The 27,610-nt window shown below is 33.1% G+C and overlaps 1 protein-coding gene and 2 long non-coding RNA genes across 3 annotated transcripts; all 3 read left to right on the top strand.

Moving 5' to 3' along the window:
• The first annotated feature begins 6,773 nt into the window (after positions 1 to 6,773).
• Positions 6,774 to 9,543, top strand: LOC107954434 (uncharacterized). Its single transcript, XM_016889994.2, has 6 exons — positions 6,774 to 7,119; positions 7,215 to 7,288; positions 7,389 to 7,496; positions 7,602 to 7,739; positions 8,176 to 8,266; positions 8,738 to 9,543. Exons 2-5 carry the CDS (start codon positions 7,232 to 7,234, stop codon positions 8,251 to 8,253), a joined length of 381 nt encoding a protein of 126 aa, XP_016745483.1. The 5' UTR covers positions 6,774 to 7,119; positions 7,215 to 7,231; the 3' UTR covers positions 8,254 to 8,266; positions 8,738 to 9,543.
• A 4,648-nt stretch (positions 9,544 to 14,191) lies between these two features.
• LOC107954433 (uncharacterized) lies at positions 14,192 to 16,821 on the top strand. The gene is made up of 2 exons (XR_001699555.2): positions 14,192 to 15,139; positions 15,275 to 16,821. It is a non-coding gene; the product is annotated as an uncharacterized lncRNA (long non-coding RNA).
• Positions 16,822 to 18,254: 1,433 nt separating this feature from the next.
• LOC121219092 (uncharacterized) lies at positions 18,255 to 20,575 on the top strand. The gene is made up of 2 exons (XR_005915799.1): positions 18,255 to 18,641; positions 20,149 to 20,575. It is a non-coding gene; the product is annotated as an uncharacterized lncRNA (long non-coding RNA).
• The last annotated feature ends 7,035 nt before the right edge of the window (positions 20,576 to 27,610 follow it).

The following is a 27,610-nucleotide window of genomic DNA, read 5'->3' as shown; positions in this document are numbered from 1 at the left end:
CTAAAATATATGACCTAATCATTGGTCTATAAGTATGTAGGCTATGGATGGCACCCAATGTAAGTAAGAACCAACTCACAATTCTACAGATTTGCAACCATATTGTCAATGCAATACCAATTCTTTTACGCCTCACACTTTGTGCAATTAAAGGCAGACGAGCCATTACTGCAAGATATTAATGTGTTCCATATAGTCAAATCGTAGTAAAAGGGTATCATTTCTCCAATCATAATTTCAATAACAGTAAAATAAAATTAAATAATTTAATTGCTAAAGAAATTACAATGATTGAGTTAATTCAAGACGCTCAACTGTGGGTGGAGGAAGCTATCAAACAATCCAAAGAAGAAAAGGAAGCAATAACACACTATCAAAGAAAAATGAACAATACAAATTTAGAATCTTTACAAAGTACAAAATAGAAATGAAAACTATCTTTGCAACTTGAAATTCATTTCTTTATCAATCATCTAAAATTAATACTATTTTATAATCGATCAAACACATAATTATACTTGTAATAAATAAGGAGGTAGAAACATTGTGATATGGATCATAACGTTAAAACAGACTTCATAGTTAATATCCAAGCAACTAATCTCTAACACTCTCATCCCCACATAATCAAAGGTAAAGTCACTGCCTTTCATCTTCCAATACAACTTAAGCATGGGATGAAGAGTGTTTCCATTAATTATGGATGAAAAATGAATGTATTTTCTCTTTTGAGATTTTTTTTTCTATTTTTACGCTCAATCTTTCTATTTTTACGCTCTACTAAATACATTCAAAGTTTATAAGCAAATTATCTTAACATATATGTGGTTCTTAACTGTTGTAAATTAACTAGATACAATATTAAGTATACTTACAAGAGATGATATTTAATATGGTTACACATATATTATGACATCTTGTAACTTTTGCATAGATAAAATTACAGAATGTATACAAGGTTGCTTTTTCCATGTCATTCTTTTTTTTAAATCTCTTTTTGGATATCAGTTATTCCAAAAATATCTTTATAAATTATTTGGAGCAGATTATCTATAATAATATAATTACCCTTTAAAATGCACTAGAGCCTGCAAATAGTATATCAACAGACAAAAATGTTAAGTTTATTCAAATAATAATAACAGAACGAGTATTTAAATAACAATAATAAGTTATATTTAAAATTACATTGTATAAAAATATTTTGAAATAATTTTAAAAAGATATCATGGTCTCCAAATGAAAACTAGATAAAATAGTTTAACTTTGAAAGTCCGTTATGTAGAGGAAAGCCATGCATCAACTACGACATCACAATTGAATTTTTGTCTTAAATCTTCATATATTTCCCCAAAGCAGTCTCCCATACCATTTGAAGACTCCCATTCAAGATATTGAATATGGCATGTGAAAGAACCAACTTATTTGATTAAAAGTACCAACATATACACTTCACACAGTACTTTGCACAAACAAGAGTAGATGTAAAAGCAAAATCAATCACTGTAAACAGTATTAAAAAGGCATTGTCAGCAAGTCAAGATCTATGACCCAAATATAGACAAAACGCCAACAAGACACATAAAGAACAGAAGGAATCGATTTAATAGATAACTATGGATTTAATAGTACCTGTCGTTACAATTAACCATAAACCGCAAATACAACTAAGCAAATGAGATTCAATTATCACAATTTAAATATAAAATAATAGAATTCAAATACATGAAAAAAGTTATTACTATCTTTCTTGGTTGAAGGTGCATTTACAACTTTTATTTAGCACTCATGAAACTTAGTAAGGGTGAGATTCCTAAGGCAAGGATATCTATTGCATCAAAGAGCAATCTATGGATATGGAAATTCCCATATATAAAAAACACATAAGAGAATTACAGGCCCTAAATCCAGAGATGGCTTACCTCCTCCAATATCCTAAAAACTTCAACTATTGATGTTGCCTGCTTTGATGAAATGACAACGGCTCCCAATCCTGCACATTACAAAAAGTAAGATGTGGTTTAACCATTGTTCCAGATTTCTGGCAATTTTAATTTGAAACAACTCATGATAACTGTCTGTTAGTAAGACAAACACAGGATACTTATATTTCATATATTCAAACATGTTATCATATATCAGCATCAAATCCAATTAAGGATACAATCAACCTACCTTGGCTTGAAAGGTAGGTCAAAATCATCATCTTCTGTCACTCATTGACAAAAGTAGCTCAAGAAAATAGAACCAAATGGATTTGTGACCAATATTTTTAGAGGGAGAAAGCAAAGAACAGAGGCAAGAAGAAAGAAAATATGTGTGAGTCTATGCAATAGAAAATATGTGTGAGTCTGTGAATGAACACAAAAAAAGAGGAAAATTAAACAACAAATAAGAGCTACAGACCAAGAAAAAAATAAGTCAACAACTTCAGTTGTCAATATGAGTCTATCAAATGTTTCATTTTCTCACTTTTGTCTCAAAAAATTCATAACCATGTACAGGTACAAATTTATACAGTCTCAGTATGAATTGATACCATCCTACTATACAGAAAAAGAATAAATTAACATAATCCTACTATGGAACTAACCTCAAGTTCCAATGCTCTTCTTGTCCATTCCAGTATGTGAGTATGCTGACCAATCACCCAATCAATAATTAATGTCCCTGAGACTTTTTCAATCTGCACACAAGTAAATCAAAATTAATACTCCACTTAGTCATCAAGATATTATCTAAACCCATACATCAAAAGCACTTTCTTTTGGAAATGTTTAGCTCCTAAACATTCCTATGTGGAACATTTTCCAACCTGCACGATACCATTACCCACTCCACTACTTGCATCAACCTAAATAATATCGGATGCACAAAGAAAATTATGTTTAAGATCATCATTAATCCTAAATCAAAGTTTTTCTTTTATAACCAGAAGTCCACAAAACAGCAAGTGAACCAATAAGCAAAATCATGTCCAGCTGTTGTTTGTAAAGTGCACCTCTCTGTATTTCAGTTAACATATTATTCTTAAAAAAGGACCAAATAAGGATTGAATGACATGATATCGGTCACATTTAAATTAAGATCCAGGAGGCTTTAAAAAAATGATAGAATGTTCAAATATCAGACCAATGAAGTTCAGAAAGTATTTAATGCTTAGAGAAAAACAATTGCTTCTCCATTAAAAAGAAAACACTAGCTAGTAATATGTGAATCATGAACAAAGAATAACACCAAAAAAGAATAAAAAAGGTAATATTGCAAGAAGCAAACAACGAGGAGAAATATAATAACAGATACAAGATAGAATGATAATGCAGAGACATAAGTTTACAAACATGATTCAAAACACTTTGATAAGTAATACAGTATCATAAAATGCAAACAAATAACCTGATAATGGTCCAAATATGGTCTAGGAGAGTGTTGCACTTTCTGTTCCTCAAAAGCAGAAGTATAAAGTATTTAGTTAACACAAAACCTGACACCACAAAACGAGAGTTTAAAAAAAGCACCTTATTTGCCTGGAAAAAGTATTTATACAAGAAAGCCCCCGTTTCTCCCAAAAAGCACAAATACGAACAAAATAAAGCATAAAAAATAGTAAAAACATTTCCAGCCCAAAATTTTCTCTATCCTAGCTTCGGTAATGAAAAAAAATCATAACCAGCAAGAAACGAAATGTCGATTTACCAAGAAACTAATGAACTGAAACAATCGCACCAAAAACTAATCGTATTTATAAAAAAAAATTCAATAACACCCATTAAAAATGCATGCAGAGAGGAAAGAAATGGAGATTACTCACATGCCTATATATTTGGGAAGCCACTACAACCACACTTCCCTTACAGGAGAAAATAGAAGCTACAAGAAATTGCAGCTTCAATTGCCGCTTCAATTGGGCCGGAGATTTGAGACGGTGGAGTCGGCGAAAGATGCCAAGATGAAAGTGAAACAGGAGCGGGTGGAGGTTTGGTTCGCTGGCACCTTCTGTTGATGTTGGGAAGGAGAAGGTAGAGGTCGATTTCGGCTTGGGAGGGTAAAACAGAGACTGAATAGCTAATCCTTGCTTTTGGAAGGGAATACAAATCGGCGCTGAAGCAGGAAATTTTGGGAATACATCCGTAACGTAATAGGCCCGTATTAGGGCATTACACCGAACCAAACACAGGATTAAGTGGGGCCCACGGAATAGGGGTGTAATGGCCATTACACCCAACCAAACATGAGTGTAATAGTGGAAATTGTTTGGAGAATTTTGAATAAAATATTTTTTAAACATTTTACTTTTTTTTAATATTTGAATAAATTGTTTAGAGTAAATTCAACGAAAATGTCAACATTTACTTTTTTAATATTTGAATAAAATATTTCTTTAAGTATAATTATAAGTATTCTCGTATGTTTTACAATTTTAAACTCGGTTTAAGTGTTATTTAGGTAAAACGTTTGAGTGGTGAAATTTAATTTATTACATAGTATTATTATGTGGTATAAACTCAATAGTGGTCTCACTTTATTCATAATATTTTAATTCTATTTGAATTTATTTTTAATTAATAAAATTTTTATTTGATTTTAAATGATAAGATATATTTAGAATGTAAATTTTAAAGAAATTAGTTTTTAATATTAAAACTAAAAAAATTAATTGTTAATTTGATTGATAATACATTTAAAAACACACTACACCAAAACAGACTTTTAGCGGCGCTTTTAACGGCGTTTGGATAAAAAACGTCAGTAAAAATCGAGCATTAGCAGCGTTTTACGGAAATCGTCACTAAAGATGGAGCATTAGCGGCGTCTTTTGAAAATTGCCGCTAAAAATGAGCATTAGCGGCGTTTATGGAAAAAACGCCACAAAAAACCAAAGCCCAACGGTGTCGTTTTCTTACCTTTCGGGTCTTTAGCGGCGTTTTTAAAAAAGCGCCGCTAATGCTTGGGCTTTAGCGGCGTTTTTGGAAAAGCGCCGCTAATGCTGGGGGATTTAGCGGCGTTTTTGGATAAGCGCCGCTAATGCTTGGGTCTTTAGCGGCGTTTTTGGGAAAGCGCCGCTATTGCTTGGGGCTTTAGCGGGCTTTAGTGGCGTTTTTGGAAAAGCGCCGCTAATGCTGGGGGCTTTAGCGGCGTTTTTGGAAAAGCGCCGCTAGAAACATTTTATCTTAATTTATTTATTTATATTAATTAAATAAAATTCAATTTATTTCTAATTGAATATTTAAAATCTTCAAAAAAATAATAGCATGTAGAAATAATTTGAAATAAAACACATGGAAAAATTAAAATACTATTATTTAAAAAAAATTTAAAGTTTTTTGGGTAAATGATTACTGATTATTTTTTAATTTATATATTGAAAAAATTCTTAAATAATCGTAAAAGAGATAGTATTAATTTTAAAATATTGAATTAATTAACACTATAGTTTAGGATTTTTGGTTTAAGGTATATGATTTATTTAATATTTAAGACCGGTTTAGGAATTAATATTTTAAGGTTTAGGGAGTATGGATTTAGGGATTATAGTTTAATGGTTGAGATTTAAGGTTTAGGGGTTAGGGGTTTATGGGGTTAATAGTTATGGATTTAGGGTTTAAGGATTCATGGGTTGGGTTAGGGTTTTGGGTTTAGATTAATTATTTTTTTAATTTATATTTTAAATATATTTTTAATTTATATATTAAATAATTTCATATATAATTGAAAAAGATAAGATAGTATTAATTTTAAAATATTTAATTAATTATCATTATAGTTTAGGGTTTATATGATTTAAGGTATATGGTTAATTTAAGATTTAAGGCCAATTTAGGAGTTACTATTTTAAGGTTTGGGGATTATATATGGATTTAGGGATTATGGATTAGGGATTATGGTTTAAGGTTTGTGATTTAAGATTTAGGGGTTAGGAGTTAGGGATTATGGGTTAAGAGTTAAGGATTTAGGGTTTCAAGGGTCGAGTTAAGGTTTAGGGTTTAGATTAATTAGTTTTTTATTTTATATATTAAATATGTTCTTGTATAATTGTAAAAGAGATAATAATAAATTTAATATATTGAAATTATGAGTATAGTTTATATTATTTAAGAGATATATAGTAGATAGACTTTATGTATATTGAATGATTAATTTAAGGTTTAAGGTTTATTTGAGATTTGTTAAATGATACAATTTTATACAATTAATTAATGCTTTTATATTTAAAAATATTTAATCTAAATCATTTGATATATTTGATATATTTGATATGGATATATAAGTAATTATTTAATTTGGATAGGACCAAATTATAAGAAAAAATTACAAAAATAAAAATGAAATAAAAAAACTAAAATTTATAATATTATCTAATTCTTTTAAATATTACTTAAAATTTTAATAATTCTTAATTTATGTAAAATTTATATGAAAGATACAATAATTGAATATAAAAAATATGCGAGCTTTAGCGGCGTTTTCAGCAAAAAACGCCATTACTATGTATTAAAATTTCCCAAAACGACACCGTTTCAATTGAAGAATTTTAATTTCTTAGTGGCGTTTTCAGAAAAACGCTGCAAAAGGTAGACATTATCAGCGTTTTGATAGAAAAACGCCGCAAACATGTATTGCAATTTTTTCAGAAAATGACGTAAATATAAATTAAAATTTATCAAAACGACGCCATTTCAAGCATGAATGTAATCTTTTAGTGGCGTTTTTTTAAAAACGCCGCAAATGTGGAAGCAAATAAAAAATCCCGCTAACTCCCAAAAATTGATTTTTGATTACCCGCTCGTTACTCCCTCTTCTGCTCAGCGCCCTAAATCCCCCAAATAAAAGTTTGTTTTTCTTCAGCTGAAATCCCCCCAAATTTCCCATTTCCAACAACATCAGTCAATACAACTACACCAATAAATTAAACAGCAATCCCAAAAGTTAATCGAACGTAGCAATCTTCTGCACCCGCTCTCTTGCGATCCAAACCCTGCTTGGGTTCACACCTCTTCCTTATCTCCTGTCTCATTGTTAATCGACGTCGTTCACAATAGACTTCAAGGAAGAAAACCAGAAGATGGGATGGAATCACCCAGACATATCGCTGGAAGAAATGATGAAACTAATAGAAGGGTTTGTTGATATCCTGGTTTTGGCTTTTGGGTATCAATCCTCTGGTCTTTTCCTTATCTGTTCATTAGCAGTTCATTATATTGATTTTCTTGCAGATGGGGAGGACTTATCCATGATTTCTTTGGACCACCCTCTAGGAGGCTACTGTGAAGAAGAGATCAATGAATTTGTTAGTTTTTTATTCTAGGCTCTATTTGATATTTTTGTTGTTTTTCTTCCAGGTTGTTTTTTTTATACACATGTGACAGTGGTTTTATATCTATGTGTAGGCATCTTGGTTGGGTGGATCATGTGCTACTGATGTTACAAAACCCTTAGATGGAGTATTGACTATTCCCTTGGCAAATGGTGATAACATGAATCTTCATATGTCAAAGGTTTATGAATTGTTTTTGACTGACACTGTTATACCAATATTGGTAGTATTTTGTCTTGAATTCTTATTTACATCATTGAGAGCTTTAGGTTTTGATTGTTTGAAGAAAGTGCACAGGGAATTTGCATCAAAACTGTTTGCTCTGTACCGCAATATAAGGAAAGCAATGGAGAGGCATGAAGATTTGTCACAGACTCTGCGTAGACCTGCTGAGTTAATAATGGGTTCATTTGATGGAATTAAGGTACTAAACCTATACACTTAATTTGGATTTGGTAAATACTAACTATTAGTATTTTGTTTTTATTGATTAATGTCTTGCCTGAAAATATATTGGTGGCTGTTTCGAGTAGATTTTTTCTGCCCACTTTCCATGTGTAAAATTCGTTAATCCATTGATGAGGAAGATGAGAAGGCAGTTTTTTTAGGTTAAAACGGATATGTAACTACCCTTTGACACGTTAACTCATGTTAATGGCATTCTTACCTGCCATGCTTGCTTGACTTTGCTTAACTTACATTATTAGATTAGCTATAACCTTTCTATATGTCTATATAGTTATGTATTTTCATGCATTGTTAATGTCTGTACTGCCTTTGTTTTTCTTTGCTTCTTAATCAGTTACTTCCTTGTAAATCCTTCTAACTTTTCCAAAAAATAAAATTCTTTGTTTGTGCAGCATGACACTGATGGTTTTGATAAACAAGGAATGAGGCTTCTGCTTGCAACACTTAACAGGATATTTGATTCATTGTAGACAACTTATGAAGGTTTGTTTTCATTGGTGGGTTTATTGTGTAAATTTGGTTACTTTTTTTTGAGTTTTGCTATTTAATTCTCCTCAATGATGGTGAAAATTTCTTGGTAATTTCTGCATTTGTTTTATCATTCTGAAAAATCTTTTTGATTGTGGGCATTTTCCCGGTTTCCATGCTGTAAAAATCTGATCTTGAATGTTGGAATATTGATATTTTTTTATTAGATTTTTGTGATTATATATAGTCTGGTAGATTCCTCATATTTCAGTTCTAATTTGTGAATGATATTGTTGTTAATTTGTTGGTTAGTTGATGTTTGATTGTTCATTACTATATTACTTTTATAATCCTTTTGTTATCCTTTTTCATTGATTCCCCGTTCTTTGAATAAAAAATAAAATAAAATAAAGATAGAGAGATGCTTGTTGTCTACCGTTTTGGTGGTTTCTTCAACTGATTCCAAGATGCTGTTTTCCATTGCAGGATTTCAGACTTCAAAGGTAAAGGCAATATATATATTTGATTTATCTGCACAAGGTAAGCATTTTCTTCCGGTTTTCATGAATTTCCGTCTATGGTCGAGCATTCTCTTCAAGCGTAATGTCCTTACTAGAATGTTTTCCATATTTCCATTGTATCTTACATGCAATCCGAACTTATATCTTTGTGAACGTATATGCAGTTTCCTCTTCTGTCGAAAAATGCATACTTACAAAAGTTGGTTGCAAGTGATAATGAAGAAAACAATGATGCCTTTGAGATATGTGCCAAATTTAATAAAAAATGAACTTATATCATTTTTCTTTTACTTGTGTACATTGCATAACAAATCTATGACACTTTTAGTCAAGTGTGAGTGTTGGTTACATGTACGAGTCCAGACAGCAGATATGATTGAACTTTGGTTACCTATATTAACTTAAGTGAGTAGATATATCAGTAGTGTACATTTTTTTATTTCACAAACAATCTTAAAAAGTTGAGTTATTATTATTTTTAGATGTATTTTTTAATAATTTACTATAACATTATAAAACAATCTTAAAAAGTTGAACTGATTTACTTATCTTTGCCATGTTCACTATGGTTTGAACAGATACTCTTATTTTCATGCAGAGTATGTAGGAGCCAAATTTGCGGTTCAAATTCGAAGCCATGCTCAAAAGTTTTTCTCTAAGGCTCATTGGTTTGAGTTCATTACAAGATTTCCTTGATTAAGTAAATGTATTATATCTTTATTACCAAGATTTACTTGATTAAGAAAATGCATTGTATATTATTACCTTGCATATGTATTATTTATTTTAGTTTTCATTCTAAATTTGTATTTTTACTTAAGTGTTCTAGCTTTTGGATTTTAATTGTGTTATTAATTTATTATTTTAAATTCTAAATTTAAATTCATTAATTTTTATTTTTATATTTAGTTTTAAAGTTAAAATTTTTGTAGAAAATTTAATTTAAATAATATTTTTTATTTATCCTTAAAACATGATATAATATTTATCATAGAAATAAATATTATTTGAAAAAAAATTATTTTTTTAAAAGATATATTTTTAGTGGTGTTTTCAGAAAAGCGTCGCTAAAGCTAAAGGTCTTGGTCTTTAGCGGCGTTTGTGGGAAAAGCGCCACTAAAGGTCTTGGTCTTTAGTGGCGTAAGGTCTTGGTCTTTAGCGGCGTTTGTGAGAAAAGCGCCGCTAAAGTTAGCGGCGTTTTTAGCGACGCTTCTAAAAGCGCCGCAAATAGTTTTAGCGGCACTAAAAAACGCCGCTAAAGGTATAAAAAAGCGCCGCTAAAAATCTGTTTTGATGTAGTGACAGAATTAACTTCATCTATTATTTGTATATAACTTAAATCAAACTCTAATATATATTTATTTTAAGTTATTTTTTAAGATATTTATGTTGCCAAAAGATGATTTACTCAGAATCAAAGTAAAATTGGAAGGATAACGTTTTTCCTATATCAATATATGATTATATTTAAAATGTTTAATTACATATATATATTATTTTCTTATACTTCAATTATATAATTATTAAATAATAAAAAATGAATATATATTCACGTCACGTTGAAAACTAATAAATTTAATATTGAAAATAGAAATATAAAGATCAAAATGAGAGATTCACTCTCAAATATTTCACCACATCTTTGACTAGGTTTTACTCCTATAAAAGTTGACACTAAAGTACTGTAATGAGGCTCCAATACTCGAGAGTTTGGTTGGGTTTAGACCTATAATTAGAGTCCATAGAGTTTAATAAAATCTCACACCAATTAAAATTAAAAAAAAAACGAAAAGGACAACCGAAAGAGGAAGAAGAGAGAGAGAGCAACCTGGTATTAAATGCATGCAGTGGAGCAATGGCACTGGTCAATTTGGTAGCTCATGTCATCAACAGAACAAGACCATGTCTTTTATCTACCTTTATTCTGATGCACATATGCCAATTCTGTAAAGCTACATTATTTAACAACCACAAATTTCGTCCAAAGCATTTTCTTTTCTTTACATTCTCCTCTGCGCAAGGCAAGGGTGCTTGGCATTTAGTTTCTAGAAGTGGCTCAAATTTATGAATGTTTTTGGGTTGAATCTTATGGATCCAATGGGTCACATCAGAGTGGGCTACAAAATAAATAAAAGAGAGAGCATCTCATACTTGTAGCTGGTTAATAGGTATTAGTTTAGACTGCTTTTGCTTCATAAGTTGTGAATTAGAATCAATAGATATAAATAATCTAATTTGAATAGGATTAGTATTAGATGATTCAAGAGGAAGGGAAGCAGTAGGATAAACACGATGGCTAAAGGATCATGACTTCACGAGCTAGATGGATGCCGGTAAGTGCTGAGCAGAGCAGTGCAGTGCAGTGGGCAGGGCAGGGCAGGGCAGGAGAAGAAAATAAAGAGAAGAAAACAAAACAAAACAAACAGAGAGGTCTTTAATGTGCTTACAACGTTCACTAATTACAATGCTAGTGGCTATAGGGGAAGTAGTTTAATTAGGGTCCTGGGCGAGATTGTAATTGTAAAATAAATAAAAAACTTAGTACAATCATTTTAATTAAAACGAGGAAAGATACATATCTTTTTTATGGGAGCAAGAAGACCGTGGGCGTGTCAAAACAAGAGAAACGAAAATTTTATACAAATAAACACATGGAACCTACGTAACGTAAGCCCCTCCCTCCCTTTGATTTGTACGTTGGTTTTTGCTTTACAGAGTATCTTCCTTTTTTCTCGATTCAGTCACCAAATTGACTTGGAGTAGCAAAAAGCTCCAAAACTTTGTTTACACCTTTACCACTCTTTTTCAACTGCTCCTCCACTCTTCGCCTTTTTCTCTCAAATGGCGTAGACCTTTGAAAGAGAAAGAGAAAAAAGGAAGAGTGCATTAGCACGTGACTAGGCATATGGAGAAGAGTGAGCAATGACCATGTTAAACTAGAAAAAAAAAATCAAAGCCTAAGCTTAAGGGAAGGAAGGGTACCTTGGTTTGAATCCCCTTATTAAATTATTAAATTTTGTTTGGTTTTGAAATGAAGGGCTCATGCATTAATAATAATAATATTATGATTATTATATAATTGAAGACTCGACAACCTGGGCTGGAGATGCAGGATTTGACATTTACGTGTTGTTTCTTTCCCACTTGCTCTCTCTCTACTTTGACACAATTTTCAAGACTGTGAAAGCGTTGAAATCTGGAGCCAGTATCGTCCTCTCCGTTTGTCACTCTGATGTACAGTTGAGAAAAGAGCGACAATGGTGGAGCCTTTGCTGTGGAAGATATACAGCATGGCAGCACATCTTCCGGGCAACTCCCTTTAGCCTTTATTTTATTTACCCTTAATACCACATTTCTACTTAGTAATTATGGGTGTTCTTAGCCTGTTTAGTTTCACATTACATTTATTAAAACCCTAAATATCATACTCTTTACTGTTCTTTTTTCTTCCCCCATAGATTTGTTGAATTTATTATATTAGTTATGAGTAGTGCATGATGAGTTAGTTAATTCTGAATGAATGGTGGAATTTAATTGACATTTGGAGATGTACAAAGAAGCAATACACTGTCATGTTTGCCAGCTAGATATTCCACAATTACGTGATTATTAATTGTAGGAGCAGCGTTCCATAAAACACTGCAAAGGGGAACACCCAACAGTAAATGGAGTAGCAGCAGCAAGTTTGCAGTATATGAACGTAATGACAATAACTTTCTAAGTACACCACCACCGTTTTCCCTCTCAGCTCTTTCACCTTCCATAGTTTGAAATCGATTGGCCAGAAATAAAACAAATTTCCCAACCCATCAATTATTTAGTCATTGGTTCAGCTGTATGAGCAAAACAATGCCTGCTACTTTGTGGTTAATTAATGTTTTGGACATTCCCCTAAGTAAGATTTTCATATATTTATCTATTCATTAATCAGTTTAGATTTAAAAATCTTGGAAGAGGGAAGCATCTTTTCTCGTATTTTCCCCATTTTTGCCTAAGTTACCAGTATTGTTAACCAACAATTTCTTTGGAAAAACACGAGTTACAACTTTAAAAATATTATTATTAAAAAAGAGCAATCATGAATTACAAACATGTATAGTAAAAGAGAATAATGCTATCATAAAAGGGGAAGCGGAAAAAGCAAAGGTTTTTAAGCATATAGGTTCGAGTTTTACTATGATCAGGATAAAGCTAAAAGTTTATCGTTCAAGGGATTAAATTATAAAATTTAAAGGGGTCAAAGTATAATTTTTTTTACTTGTTAGTCTAGAGTTTTAAAAAGGATTAAATTGAATTTTTTCCATCTTTAGGGAGAGCAGAATATATTTTTACCATCAAACTAACTTATAAATTTAAAAATTTCAAGGGACTGAATTGATAATTTGTTATCTTGGGGGCTAGGGCCCTTGCATGCCTCCCTTGCCTCTGTCCCTGCTATGCATAAATGTCATTTGTGGGTGCTCTCGTATATTATATTTTCCTATCATAGTGTTAGGTGAAATGGTAAAATATATTACATTCTATATGAGATAACTTAAGTTTGAATAACATTATTGGGTTAATTAGAGACAAATGTAGAAGGATTAATTTTGAAAGCCTAAAAAGGGACTAGTGGCAAAATTAGATGGAAAAGAGAAACCGAATCATTAATTTGAGGAGCTACATGTAATGCAGAATGATACTTATTAATTTGGTAAGTCTCTATCCTGACACAAACACATTAATGTATCATTTCAAAGAATCCAAAGATATCATAACGTTTTAGATCTTTATATTAATGGGAGACAATGTCCATGGGTTGTTGTTAATATAGAATAGACTGATATTGGGACAGCAAGGTGTAGCGGAATGACAAATTGCTTCCAATTGGAGGACTCAAAGGGTATACCATTTCGCAGAGGGAAGACATGCATTGGTGTTGTCAGTTCCATTTTGTTGGTTTGAATGATATATCACATGAATATGCAACTCTTGCTCACCGATGAGTCTGGTTTATTTGATTTGGAATGGTGATTAATTAAGGTTAGCTGAGGCCGAGGGAATAATCAAAAATTAAATTAGAAAAGCAAAGTGAAAACGTAGTCGCATTGACCTTGGGGTTGGCCAAATAGTTGGGATGGGTAAAAAAGGCAGCAAAGGTGAGAGAGAGAGCGTGGACCCTGACCCTATCTGTCGGTCATATCGCCTCGAATTCTTCGCCATTCCCAAAAGTGACACGCCAGACGAGGGTCCCTCTTTCATGAAAAACAAAAATATAATATATTTAATAAATGTATAGCATTTTATTAAGAGAAATAAAATATAAAAAAACTCTTCTCAATGCTAAAAAGTATGAGAAATTAAATGTGTTTGCCATTATCGGGCAGCTCAATAACTCAACCACTCCTCTGACTCACTTTTAGGCCATCCTTTACTTTGATTCCTTTTCTATTCAATTATTTATGCATCATTATATTTTATGCCAGTACACTCTTTATTTAACATCATTCTACAAAAATAAAATATCTCATAAATCCTACGGTTCTTAAGGGGTCTGGATTTCTAGGCTACATAAACGAAAAGACAGTATCATCTCGGTAGTTTTTTTTTTTATATGTTTGATGACAGCATCAACCATCATCAAATGGTGTGTTTTGCTCCATTTCTCAGTCAACTTTGCTTGTACGAGGAGTTTTTAACATCTTATTATCAAGAGAATCAAACGGTCGATAAAGGATTTTTATTTTTGTTTTCTGGATACATACGTATAACACCCAAAGTAGAGAGAGAAGTAGAAGGTTAGAGAGAGATGAGAGTGCATGGGGTCGTGGTTATTTCTGGAACTGAGAGAACAGCTGGTAGGGTCGAGTCTGCAGCTATGTTTTGTCTTTTTTAACGTTGGCTTTCCCCTCTTTTTACTCCTCTTAAAAACCCCTCTTCACCCATATCCTTCTCTTCATCATCTCATGATCATCACCTAACCCCCTCCCCTTTCTCTCTCTCTCTCTCTCTCTCTCTCTCTCTCTCTCTCTCTCTCCCAGTCCCCATTGAACACAGGCGAGACTCTTGGGGGGTAAAGAGATAAGAGAATCAGGGATACACATACATAATTCATGAGAAAAAAAAGCCTCTTTCAAGATAGTTTTAATTGAGATGTCCTGAGCGGAGTAACCAATTTGAGGGGAATGTTGTCTGGCTCGAGGACACTTGTTTTTAATCCATTTCTTGCATTACAATTCATTTATGGATCTGGTTATTGCTGTAATGGATTGAGGCTGTACAAGGTCGTCGGACCAGGCTTCATTCCCCCTAATGCTTGCTCCTATATGGGACTGCCGACTGCCTAACCAAGTCTAGATTCTAGATCACGGGGCTGCAGCATGGAAAGGTTTGGGTCTTCTGTTTCAATGATTATTTTGGGTCCTTTTTTCGTTTTCTTGTTTCCTCTTTTGGGAAAATTTGGCTGTTCTAAATCATTTGGTATCTTGTTTCTAGAGCAATTAACACTGTTAGTTATGTGCAGATTGGTGTAATGATGAAGAGTTTTGACCAATTTTTGTTCATCATCTGTGTAAAAAGTTTCATCATTACTCTTTTTTTGTTTTTTCTTTTTCTTTGATGCTATGATGTTTTTGTCAGTCCAAACACTTATATTTCTGATTTATCATTAGGCAGATCTTTCCCATGACGGCTTCCTGTTCTCTGATCTGTCTGTTTCTGCTGTTTTCAATCCGGCTTTGAACTTTTGGTAAACATTCTCTCTTCTTTTACCATCTCTCTAGGGTTTCAAGACCTAGGCTCTTCCCTCAAAATCAATCCTTTTTTTAAACGATGCTTGACCTTGGTAAAGAACCGAAGATGAGGGAAAAATAAAGACTTGCCCTTTCTTTAACAGTTTCAAAGTCCCATGAAATAGAGTTCCTTGGCATGAGGGGTTACCAAGTCAATTCTAACATGATAAACATCCTTCACTCTTGTATAAGCTGATTAGATCTGTATTATCTCTTATCTGTTTTGCATGGTGAATGAAATGTATTAAGCCTTGAATTTATTATGATGCAGTAATAATTTTGAATATGCCAGCTATATTGTTTATTCTATTTTAGTTTCATTGAAATGAATAATGGAGCTTTCACTGTAAATACATGTCTTGAAGAGTTAGCATAGGAAAATGACAGCTTTTGTAAGCAATAGGTTTGCCAATGGAAGTGTGGGCACAGACATGGGTCTGATTAAACAATACCCACATGGCCTGGTTTCGTCATGACATCTTATCTGAAACCCTAAATTTGATAATCAAGATGTCACTGTTGAGTGTTGAAATTTTAGTTAAAACAACACCCCCCTTAATTGTTCCATCTATCAAATGCTTTCTTCTTTCAAATCCTGGGTTTTCAGCAGCTACTAGTCTGCCACTGCTCCCTCATGGGATTGAGATGTGTGCTAATTTACTTGCAGCATTTTGTTTTACTTACAACAGGGTTAACTAAAGGAGCTTTGTGCAGTAAAGTACATGGTCTAATTAACAAGTAACTATCATTTGAAGGAAGGGAGCTTTTACCTATGTTGGTGCTTCATCTGTACATTTTAGGGAATTAGTGATCAAAACGAGGTGTAAAGTTCTACTATTGTTTACATTTCCCATCATACTTTTTCCATTTTTTGCTCTGGCTTCTTTATTCATGGTCCATGGAAGCTGAGCAACAGAACACAGCAAAGAAACAGTTGATTAGAAGTTTGGCAGAGATGAGATGAGTTTATCTAGGCCTATATCAGGGCCTTAGGTAACACGTATCCAGTAGCTTGTCACCCCAGCATTCATCATCCACTACATTCAGTAATAATCACATGACTGTTCACAAGCTCATTCGAAAGATTATCCATGGAGTACTTCTCTCAATGCTTTGTGCAGTGAAAGTTATTTTGTTGTATTAAAATCCCGGTTAGCTAGGAATCTAGGAAACAAATGTTAGCTTCTTCTTTTTTTTTAATATTACTTGTATATGTGCTTTGTACCTTGAGAGTTTTCCTTTCTATAGTTTGAATATATCTATCCTTTTTTTTCCTGAATTATTTTGTCCTTCATCTTGCTAAAAAAGTAGTATGAAAACGGTGCCCCTTAAAGAACACTCTTTTGGGGAATTGGATCTTTTTGACCTTTGCAAAAGATTAAGTAAACACCTTTCTTCTTTGCCTTTAATTCATGATTTTCGAGACTATATTTTTAGGACCCTTGTAGTTTTCTAGATAGAGAAAAAGATGTTTCACTGGGGCCGTGATGAATTCCTGAAGCCCTAGGTCCAAATTTTTCTCGTGAATGGTTGGTGTGTTTTTCGTGTACAGATTGACCAAGACTCCATAAAAAAGTTCCCACATGATGAAGGCACCTAAAAGTTCCTACTAGTAGCTCCCTTGTTAGGATTACAACCTAGTAATGACAAGGTGATAGTTTAACTTGACATCTAAACATAATCTGAGATCCTATGCTGGCTTGGCTAGATTTCATCTTAGCAAAACATTTTCAATATTGCTGCTAGCTAGCTACTTCCCATACAGATGGAAAGGGCCCATGATTTAAACCCATGTCGGGTGCCAGCAAATACAATGCCAATCTGGTTGATGGAAATGTTTTCCTATAAGTGGTTAATTAATGCATATATTGAACATGATATTAAGTAGCCAAACATATGCTCCCTAATCTAGTGCTATTACAATCCAACTCATGGTAGTACATTAAAGTTATAACTTGATACCATTGCTTTGAGTTCATCTTACCAAACTTTTCCAATGCTGTTAGCTACTTCCACATCAGTTGGAGGGGCCCTTGATTTGAACCCCCCATGTTGCGTGCCATTGCCCTTGCCATTCTGTTCGACGGAACTCTTTTCCTATCCTTCACGTGTCTGATGCAAAAACCATATGTCGGGTCCTGCACTATATTTCTGTTCAAAATTAAACTTGTTGTCTAGGAAAAAGACTAAAAAATATCTCATTCTAATAAAATATGATCCACTGGTTGTTGCCATTTGAGATTTTACTTTGGGTTAACTATTTAAAATTGTATTTCATCAATCAAAATATTGTACAAGGACTAACACCATTATATAAATGCTAGCGGCTTGATTGATTAATATCAAGTTATCATGCCAGAACGTTTATATCAATTTTCAATGTTTAAAATTAAAGTTAAAATAAATGAAAGCCAAATTTTTTTTGTAGTATATATACTGATAAGGAATTGCAGACGTTTAAAAGTAGTGATGTGTTAAGTTTTTTGGGTTGAAAATAACATGTCATCAAGCCACTAAAGATTGGCCTGGCCTATTGTGGGTGACAGAAGTAAAAGATAATCATCATATCATTAATTGTTTTCCTTTCAATATTAAAAAGTTAAAAGTGGTCCAGTTGGAGAACCAAATTTTCTATCGACCCTTTTACTTCTTTTTTTTTTTTTATCTTCTGGCTTTTAGCCATTGCTTGTTCATAAAATCACTGGTGACTGGACCATACATACAGCGAAGGGTGGCATGCCACATGTAAGACTTGGCTTTTCCCTCCTAACTACTATAAACTATCTTTGAAGCTCATTTTCAATGATGAAAAGGGATAAAAGTTCGACCATCCCTTGTATCCTGACATAAATCTAGAAACCCACCATTTAACAAAAGCTCGGTGGAAGACTTGCTGCAAACAGATCTTGCTTGATGATTGTTTTCGTCATAACAAGGGTTCAGTCTTTTAGAACTGTCAGTGTTTGAGTGTTGTGCCACCCAAATGCTTAATTTAGAAACCAACTTCTTTTAAAACCCAATGGAGAAAGAATGATTCATCTTTGATTCCTCCATATCATACTGCACCTTCTTTCAGACAAAACGAAATCTGCAGAACTGGTAAGTAAAAAAACTTGTACCTTCTACTTTAATATCATAAAAAGCGTAAAACTGTAGGGGATCCTAAAACTGCAGTCCAATTTCTTGACTTAGCCATTTATGTTGCTACAAGCTTATACACTCCTATTTCTTTCTTTCTTGCAACCAAGAATTATGTAAAAATGAGCAGAGAACATTGGGCATTGGGCTAAAGTGGAAAACCACTACAAATATTATATATTGTGTCACTCTTGGTTCATACAGAATCCATTCAAGCCCAAAGTTTGATCTCGGCAACTTTAAGCCAACCCTTTCTTAAACAAAATAGATTTTCAAGCCTCACGCAACTGAATCAGTGCGGGTAATGGGGGGAAGAACATGTGCCTTACCATAAATTCACAGCATATATATACACTGCTTATTGGTAGTAAAATAAACACCAACTTAGTTGAAAAAAGATTCAAAAATAATAAATTTTATTACAAGGGCGTTTATATTTTCAATAATTTTATTGTATTTTAAAAAAAATCAATTTTAAAAGAAATCTAAAAATAAATGAATGATTAAATTAAAAATTTAACTGCTGAAAATAATGTATTTTAACATATTTTAATTGCCGGTTTAATCTTTGCTATTGATTTTATGTATGGGGGGATCCGAAATACAAATCCTGTCACAATGGTTAAAGTGTATTATTGGGGTTTGGAGTCAAGTTGATGAGGTACTCAAGTGTATGTGCTTGACCCAGTATAGATGTTTTTCTTTGGGTTAAAGAGAAAATATACCAAATTATAGTCCTTCAATAATAAAGCTTCAATCCCTCGAGGAGGATATCTTTGAAAACCATTAGCCCTCGTAAGGATCTTGTTTCAACTTTGCTTCTCTAAAAACATGCTTGAAAGTCACTTGCCATGCTTATTTACAAAGTTGATAAATTTGACACACTAAAGCCAAACTATTGGTCACTGCGAAAATGGGTTCAACATCATCATAATCAACCTTGACCTTTCTTAGTCCAGAAGACCAAGCCACATTTAAGCCGTGAATAATACCTCACAATTCAGCTTTCAAGATAGAAGAAACACCAACACATCTAGTAAAACCAACCAATTACCATTAGCATCTCGTAAAAGGCCACCCCAAGCTGCTTGCGCATTTTCCCTGCAGCACCATCCGTATTTAATTTAGCCCACCCCCTCTCTTGGTAGATGTTAGCTTCGTCGCATCTCTTTTCTTTCTAAAATTCTTGAATCCTTCATTTCTGTTGATTTATAATGTCTAGCCCACACAAAACATCGCACAACAAGGTCCTGCTGTATATATCTTGCATTATTGAAGACTTGATAAGTGTTCATAATTTATATATTTTGGTCTTATTGCTTTACTTTTCATTGCTCTTCAAGTGAAATATCATGTTTTAGCTTCATTTGCATGTTTAGTGTCACATTTGCATACATTAGCATTTTTATTTTAATTCTATATGATTTAGTAATTATTAATTAATTTGGTGTTTCATGACTTTATTTAGGTGCATATGAGCTTGGGATGTTGGTTTGAGAACCAATGGAATTGAAATGAATGGGCGAAAATGAGCAAAATGTGAAGAACATAAGAAGGATGAGTGGGCTGCGACTCAAAACCATGGAGCCCCAGCACCAGAAGCCCGAGCCACAATGCCAACGCTTGTGTGACATGGATTTTCTTGCTATTTTGACTTCGGATTCAAGGCTATTTTTGTCTTTTTCAAGGATTGAAGTCCAAGCAAATTGTAGCCCTAACTTAGGTCAAACAAACTTTATAAATATGATCTTTTAGAGGGTTAGAGAAGAACTTTTGGCTGCATTGAACCTGTTGGGGATCGACCCGTATAAACAACAAAATTGAAAAGGTAGAGAAAATCAAACACAAATTTTATGTGGAAAACTCCTCCGAAGAGGATAAAAACCACGAGCAAATAAGGCCTCGTCTTTTCACTAGATGAGTAAACAAACAAGAGTACAATATGGAGAAAATAAAACTAAATGTACTAAACATACAAACCCAAACACTGAAAACAAAGCCTTAACTTTCATAGAGTTCTCTCAAAAAAGGGATACAAAATTCTCTCCATGGTTACCATGAAAACTTTCACCAAAACACCTGCTACTATATTTTGTTTCCCTCAAAAGAAAAGCCATGTAGTACTACATATTTAATTGCCTTATCGAAACAGTGATATAAGGCCCCTTTAAATAGGCTAAGTTTAAAGGGTTAAAATGACTAAAATATCCCTGAAGTAATCAAAGTTTGACTGAAAAAAGATAGCAGAGTTTAACTAGGACAAGAAACTTGGTGTTTGTGGGAAACATGTCGCCAGGTTGCAACGTCCTCATTTGCATCATCACGATGTCGTCCATCATCGCAACGCCAGTAAGCTTCTTTGTAACACCCCAGGTGTGGCAGGTTTAAGATTTTGGTGTATAGTACTGACTAGAGAAGAGTAATTTGCCTAATTGTTTGTTGTGGCATATACATGTAAGCGTATAGTAACCGCCACGTAATTAAGTAAGGATTTTATTTCATGATATTCTGATGTATTAAGAAGAAGCCTGTGGTAAGTGATAAAAGGGTATGTATGGTGTGAGTTTTCGCTAAAGGTATAGTACACCTTATTTGTCTGGAGTATTATGCTAGTTATATTATAAGTAATCTAGTTAGAAATCAACTGAATAGCCTAGTTTGATAATTGTGAATGCATGGTACTCATTTATGTTTCTCGGTAATTGTAGACCATTAAGAAGGTAAATTCTAACACATGTGACACTTGTTAAGTTCCACTGAATAGTTGTATGCATATATGTGAAATGGTTCTAAAAAGATGTTATTATTCTTCTCTCTGAAAATGTTGTTCTTTGATTCTTTTTCATAAACCAATTATAATTCCTTTTTTCTAAGTTGAATGCTAAGAATCTGGAACTAATCAGTTGTTATCCCATCTTCGGGTAAGTATGACAGTTTTGCATGTTAGATTTTGGCTAAGCCTATAAGAAGTATGTGAACAGTAAGACTATAAGTATAAGATTTTTTGCATGAATGTTGTCAGCATTTGAGATGATTATAAATAGTATGAGAATGAGTTGTAATGGCAAATTATGTTCTGTAAGCAATTGTGGCCATTGAATCGTGTTGGATGTTCAAGTAAGGAGTTTTGAAATACAGTTTAGGTGAGTCTTCAACTTGACTCTTTTATATGAACTATTCAAATAAGAAAAATATTTAGAAACATACAAAAATAGAGTGATAATGAAGTTTACAAAAACTAGTAAAGATGAAAGATGTGTTATAATAAAATGTATAAAGTTCAATTAAATAAATGATGTAACACCTCTAACCCATATCCGTCGTCGGAACAGGGTTACGGAGCATTACCGGAATAAACAAATTAAATACAGACATTTCATATTATTTAACATTCACGTCAGATATTATTTATAAAGTCTCTTATATGAGCCCTCGAGGCCCAAAACATACATTAGAAACAAGTCAGGACTAAACCGGGTACTTAGAGAATCTTTCGCAAAATTTCAAAAATTTTCCTAGGTGCACGGGACACACGCCCGTGTGGCCAGTCCGTGTGGGCATTCAAAGTAAGGCACACGGCCGTGTCCCAGCTCATGTTCATACCCGTGTAACTCTCTGACTTGGGTCACACGACCAAGACAAACGCCCGTGTATTAAGCCACGTGAACATGAAAATTTACACTAAATAGATGCAGAGGTCACACGGCCAAGCCACACGCCCATGTGTCAGGCCGTGTGATCAATTTTGAGCATTCAGTTTTGAAAATTTTAAAATGCATGAGACACACGGCCAAAACACACGCCCGTGTGATAGGCCGTGTGTCACACACGGCTGAGACACACGCCCATGTGGACGAAATATGGTTATTTCCAAGCCATATTTCTCACCCAAATTTGCCTTCCACCTACATAAACACTTTAACATATTTATAAGCCAATCCAAGACATTTAAACCAAACCAAAATCAAGTCTTATGCATGACATATCACTTCATAAATCCATATATCCAAACTTACCTATTTGACAAAAAATGCATATAGACATACTTATGAAGTTTACTATCAATTAATCATACTAAACACTCATATCAAACATGACATTATCTCATATATATACATCAAAACACATTCATCACAAGCCATTTCAAATGGCTAATTACAACCAAAACATTTATATGCCAACATTGGCTATTTAAACCTATACATTTCATTATAACCAAAATTAACTAACTATTTATACCGAAATGAGCCGATGGATAGAGTGATGTGTCTCCGACCAACTTTCAACCTTAACGAGCTTCCGAGTTACTATAAAATAGAAGAAATAAACAGAGTAAGCATTTAATGCTTAGTAAGTTCATATAATAGGAAATTAACTTACCATTTAATTCACATTTAAGGTAAGCAAATAAACATGCTCAAGCCAATTTGACCATTTTCCTAAACACATATCCTCTTCAAGCATGCTAGTCATGTAATTCACATAAATATCAAGAAACATGTATGAGCTCATCAATACTCAATTTCCACATACATGTATTTATCACTTCAAGTATTCATGAACATGTACATATCATATCTTTGTATTTCAAGAATTTCTCATAAAAATTCATCTTGAATTCATATAATTTCATATCAAAAATTTACCCGTTAAATCATTTAAAACATCGATGGATACAAAGGTAGTACATATGAAGTGTACAAATCTGAAATCCATTAATTCATATTCGGGGGTGCTTATTAGAGCACATAATCGGGAAGCCCTTTCTCGAGCCATATAACATGAAGCTTATGTGAGCCGTGTAACAGGAAGCTTATCCGGGCTGTATAACGAGAAGCTCATAAGAGCCATATTCGGAAAGCTCATGTGAGCCAATAACGAGTAGCTCTGAAAAGCCATTAATCAATAAGCTTCGGATAACCATATATCAGAAAGTTCAAGCGAGCCATGTCGAGAAGCTCCGAAGAGCCATTAATCAAGAAGCTCACGAAGAGCCATATAATGGAACGCTCATAAGAGCTGCGGTGTGTCCACAACACATACAGGATCACAACCGATCGGGATGCTCCGAAGAGCTATTAACGGGAAGCTCGCACGAACCATATAACGGAAAGCTCGATAGGGCAATTAACAGGACGCTCTTTAGAGCTGTGGTGTGTTCGCAACATATGTAAGACCATAACCAATTCGGGAACCTTATATCCATTGAAATTTCATCTATTCAAACAGAACTTAACATTTATCGAGCATTGTTGGATATGTGATCCATTTCATATGTAAGACAATTATACAATTTACATACACAACATTCAATTCAAACATATAAATATACCATTTAGTTACATGAACTTACCTCGACAATGTTCATGTATGCAAAACCTACTAATTCGACACTTTCTTTTCCTCAATCCAATTCCGTATTCGATCTATTCGGATCTATATGAATGAATTTAACATCAATTTAACATAATTCATATTCAATTCAATCCAATTCACATCTTAGACAAAATTACCATTTTGCCCCTATACTTTTAATTAATTCTAATTTCGTCCCTAGGCTTGGAAAATGAAATTCATGCAATTTAATCCTTATTCCAAGCCTAGCCAATTTTTACATATAGCATTTACAGCCCATGTATTTCACAAAATTCAGAATTTTTCCATAAATTTTGCTTCTTTTCAATTTAGTCTCAAAATCATGTTTTCATCAAAATTTCATTAACAAAAGTTGTTTATCTATCAACAACTTTTCATTTTCTACCATAAAACTTCATAACTCATACATATTCATCCATGGAAAAACCCTAACACTTTGATAAATTTACAAATTAATCCCTAAGATAGCTAAATTAAGCTATTATCTCAGAAATATGAAAATTATTAAAAACGGGACTTGAATATTCACATAATTGAGCCAAATAAGCTTGCTACCTTCAAGCTCATCTAAACTAGGGTTTTCATGGCTTTTTATTTAGGAAAGATGATAAACATGATGATATTTTCTTTATTTAATCATTTATCATCTTTTATTATTTCACTTTCCAATTTAGTCCTTTTCTTTATTTAATTTTCAATAGATAAATCATCATACTTATCTACTAACTCCTTTTAATGGTCTATTTGTTATATAAGGACCTCAAATTTTGAATTCCATAGTTATTTTACACTTATAGCTACTAGAATTCAACTTTTGCATTTTATGCAATTTGGTCCTTTACATCTCATTAAACATGTAATCGGTAAAATTTTCTTAACAAAATTTTAATACGACATTCCTATCATAATGCAAACTAAGCAATAATATTAAAATAATTTTCCTTCCGGACTCGAATTTGTAGTCCCGAAACCACTATTCTGATTTCATTGAAAACGAGATGTTATAAATATCGTTTGATAACAAACAGGTAAAGTCTGGTATACGAGATGGTTGAGCTAGTAAAGAGTTGATCATTTGGGTAAGTGAATGCTGAACTGAAGTTTTATTGTGAAGCCTTTGGTAGGGTTGTTTTAGTGCTAACCAGATTGACATGTCACTATTTGAAAACGAGTGTAAGACCATGGAATAGAGGTCCATGGCAGCTTGGTATGATTAGGAACCATTCATGATGTAGCCTTCAGTAAAATGAAACTGAAATGGCAAAACATGATATATGAATGTGTGTAAGATTATGTGGTTAAGGCCCATGGCATGATATGATATGACTGTATATATGTTCATAGTGTAGCCATTGAAGATGTATAAATTGAAGTGGCAGATCACGATATGTGAATTTATGTGGAAGTCCACCGGGACAGTAAACATGAGATTCTGTATGACACCTCTGTGGCGTATTCTGCATGAAGCATTTATTTTTGTTTGGCCCTTGTGGCATGATCTTTCATATATGTATGGTAAGATTTGTGTATTCGTTTTTGTGACAAATTATGAATACAGTCTGCCAGTTTTATATGTAGTATGGCTAGATAAAGTATTGATGCACTCAGGATTATAAGCCAAGTAAGATCGGTGAAATAAATGAATAAGTTCTAAGAATTCTATTGAAAAGAACTATGTATCTGTGTTATAGAGAAGGTATTTGTAACACCCCTAACCCATTTCTGTCACTGGATTAGGATTATGAAACATTACTGTACCAATCAGAACAATTAACTCCAAACTATATCAATAATGTCGTTTAATATTAATTACTTAAAACTCATTACAAACATAGCAAACATACACATTTGACTTTAAATCGAGCCTTCATGGACCTAAGAATAGTTCGGGATCAATCTGGGACTAATTTAAAATAATGCAAAAAATTTTGGGAAAAGGTTCAAATTTTTGAAACAATGATCACACGACCGTGTAACATAGCCCAGACCGTGTGGTATTTGAACAATGGGACATACAGTCGTGTCCCAGCCCGTGTCTTAAACCATGTAACTCACTGACTTGGGTCACATGGCTGTGTCTTAGGCTGTATGCCAGACCGTGTAACTCTCTAACTTGTTACACATGGTCGTGTCTTGGGCCGTATGATACTCATACCTAAAATAATAAGTGACACACGGCTATGTATCCAGGCCGTGTGCTCCATAACTTGTCCCTAAAACAAGCTATTTTAAGTTTAAAACTTGCCCAACAGTCTACTCCATTTATGCATATATTCAATAGACCTAAACACAGTTCAAACACATATAAACATCCCAATTCAATCAACCTGTTTCTCCTAACCAATATTCCATTCAAAGGCACCTCATTTATAACAAAACAACTTCATTCAAAACAAAGCTATAATGCCACATCTCAAGCACAAAACATAGTCAATTTAACTACCTAATGACATTAATTGAAAAACCATTCACCTTTCATAATAAACATACCAATCACACCATATATTACAAAGTACTTAAAATTAACCAAATGGCATAAACTTGCCAAAACATCATAAGTCTACATAAATAAAATGTATCAGCAAAAGACATACTTATACCAATTTGATCATTAGCATACTAAGAAACTTCCATTATAAAAAGTCCTATACATGTCATTTATAACCGTAGCCAAAATAATTCAAAAACTACCAAAGTGATTGTTGGATAGTGTGATAGAACTCTGAAAAGCTTCCAATCGATCGAGCTTCCGACAATCTGCGAAACGGAGGAAAATAACTATGTAAGCAACTAGTGCTTAGTAAGTTTGTATTAACTCAAACATAAACTTACCCTTTTTAAACTCAATTTATAAATTATGTGTAACATCATTACCATGCTCAAAAGCTTAATAAAATCCTATATACACCACCAAACTCACAAGTTATCAAGTTCATACATAATACATATAAGTCAACCATATCACGGTGACTTTTCATGTACATATCATTCATCATATACTTAATTAGTCCCATTTCAATTCATTTGCATTCATCAACTTCACATTTCTATAAGGTTATAAACAACTATCAATTAGTGTACATGTCAATCCATTAACATTTGCTTACCCGTTAAACCGTTTAGAATTACATTGGATACGCGGAAATGCTCACACATAGTGTGCCTTTTCATATAACTATAACATTTCCTTTTCAATAGTGCTCAACAAGCTGTGAAATGGGCCTGCTCACTTGAGTTGTGGGTCGGAATGTTAGCTACATGATGTTACTCACATGAGCTGTAGAGAATCCGTAACAAATGCAGGACATCAGCCATCGATAGGACATTCAAGACCAGCACCCAAAACATGAAATCCCCAATGACATATCATTTGTATCCTAAAAATTCTTATGGTTTAAATAATTAACCATCAACATTCCATCATATTATCATATTCATCTAGTCAAGGTAAAACTCATATATTATAGTAAGTAAACTCAATTCAAAACATCAAATGAAAAATTTTAATCTCTATACGAACTTACCTCAATCACCACGGTTGTTACAGCTAAGTC

The sequence above is a fragment of the Gossypium hirsutum genome, chromosome D07 (genome assembly GCF_007990345.1).
Source record: "Gossypium hirsutum isolate 1008001.06 chromosome D07, Gossypium_hirsutum_v2.1, whole genome shotgun sequence".
Taxonomy (NCBI): Eukaryota; Viridiplantae; Streptophyta; class Magnoliopsida; order Malvales; family Malvaceae; genus Gossypium; species Gossypium hirsutum.
Note: the sequence above shows the minus strand (reverse complement) of the source record. Positions and strands in the feature narration are given on the sequence as shown.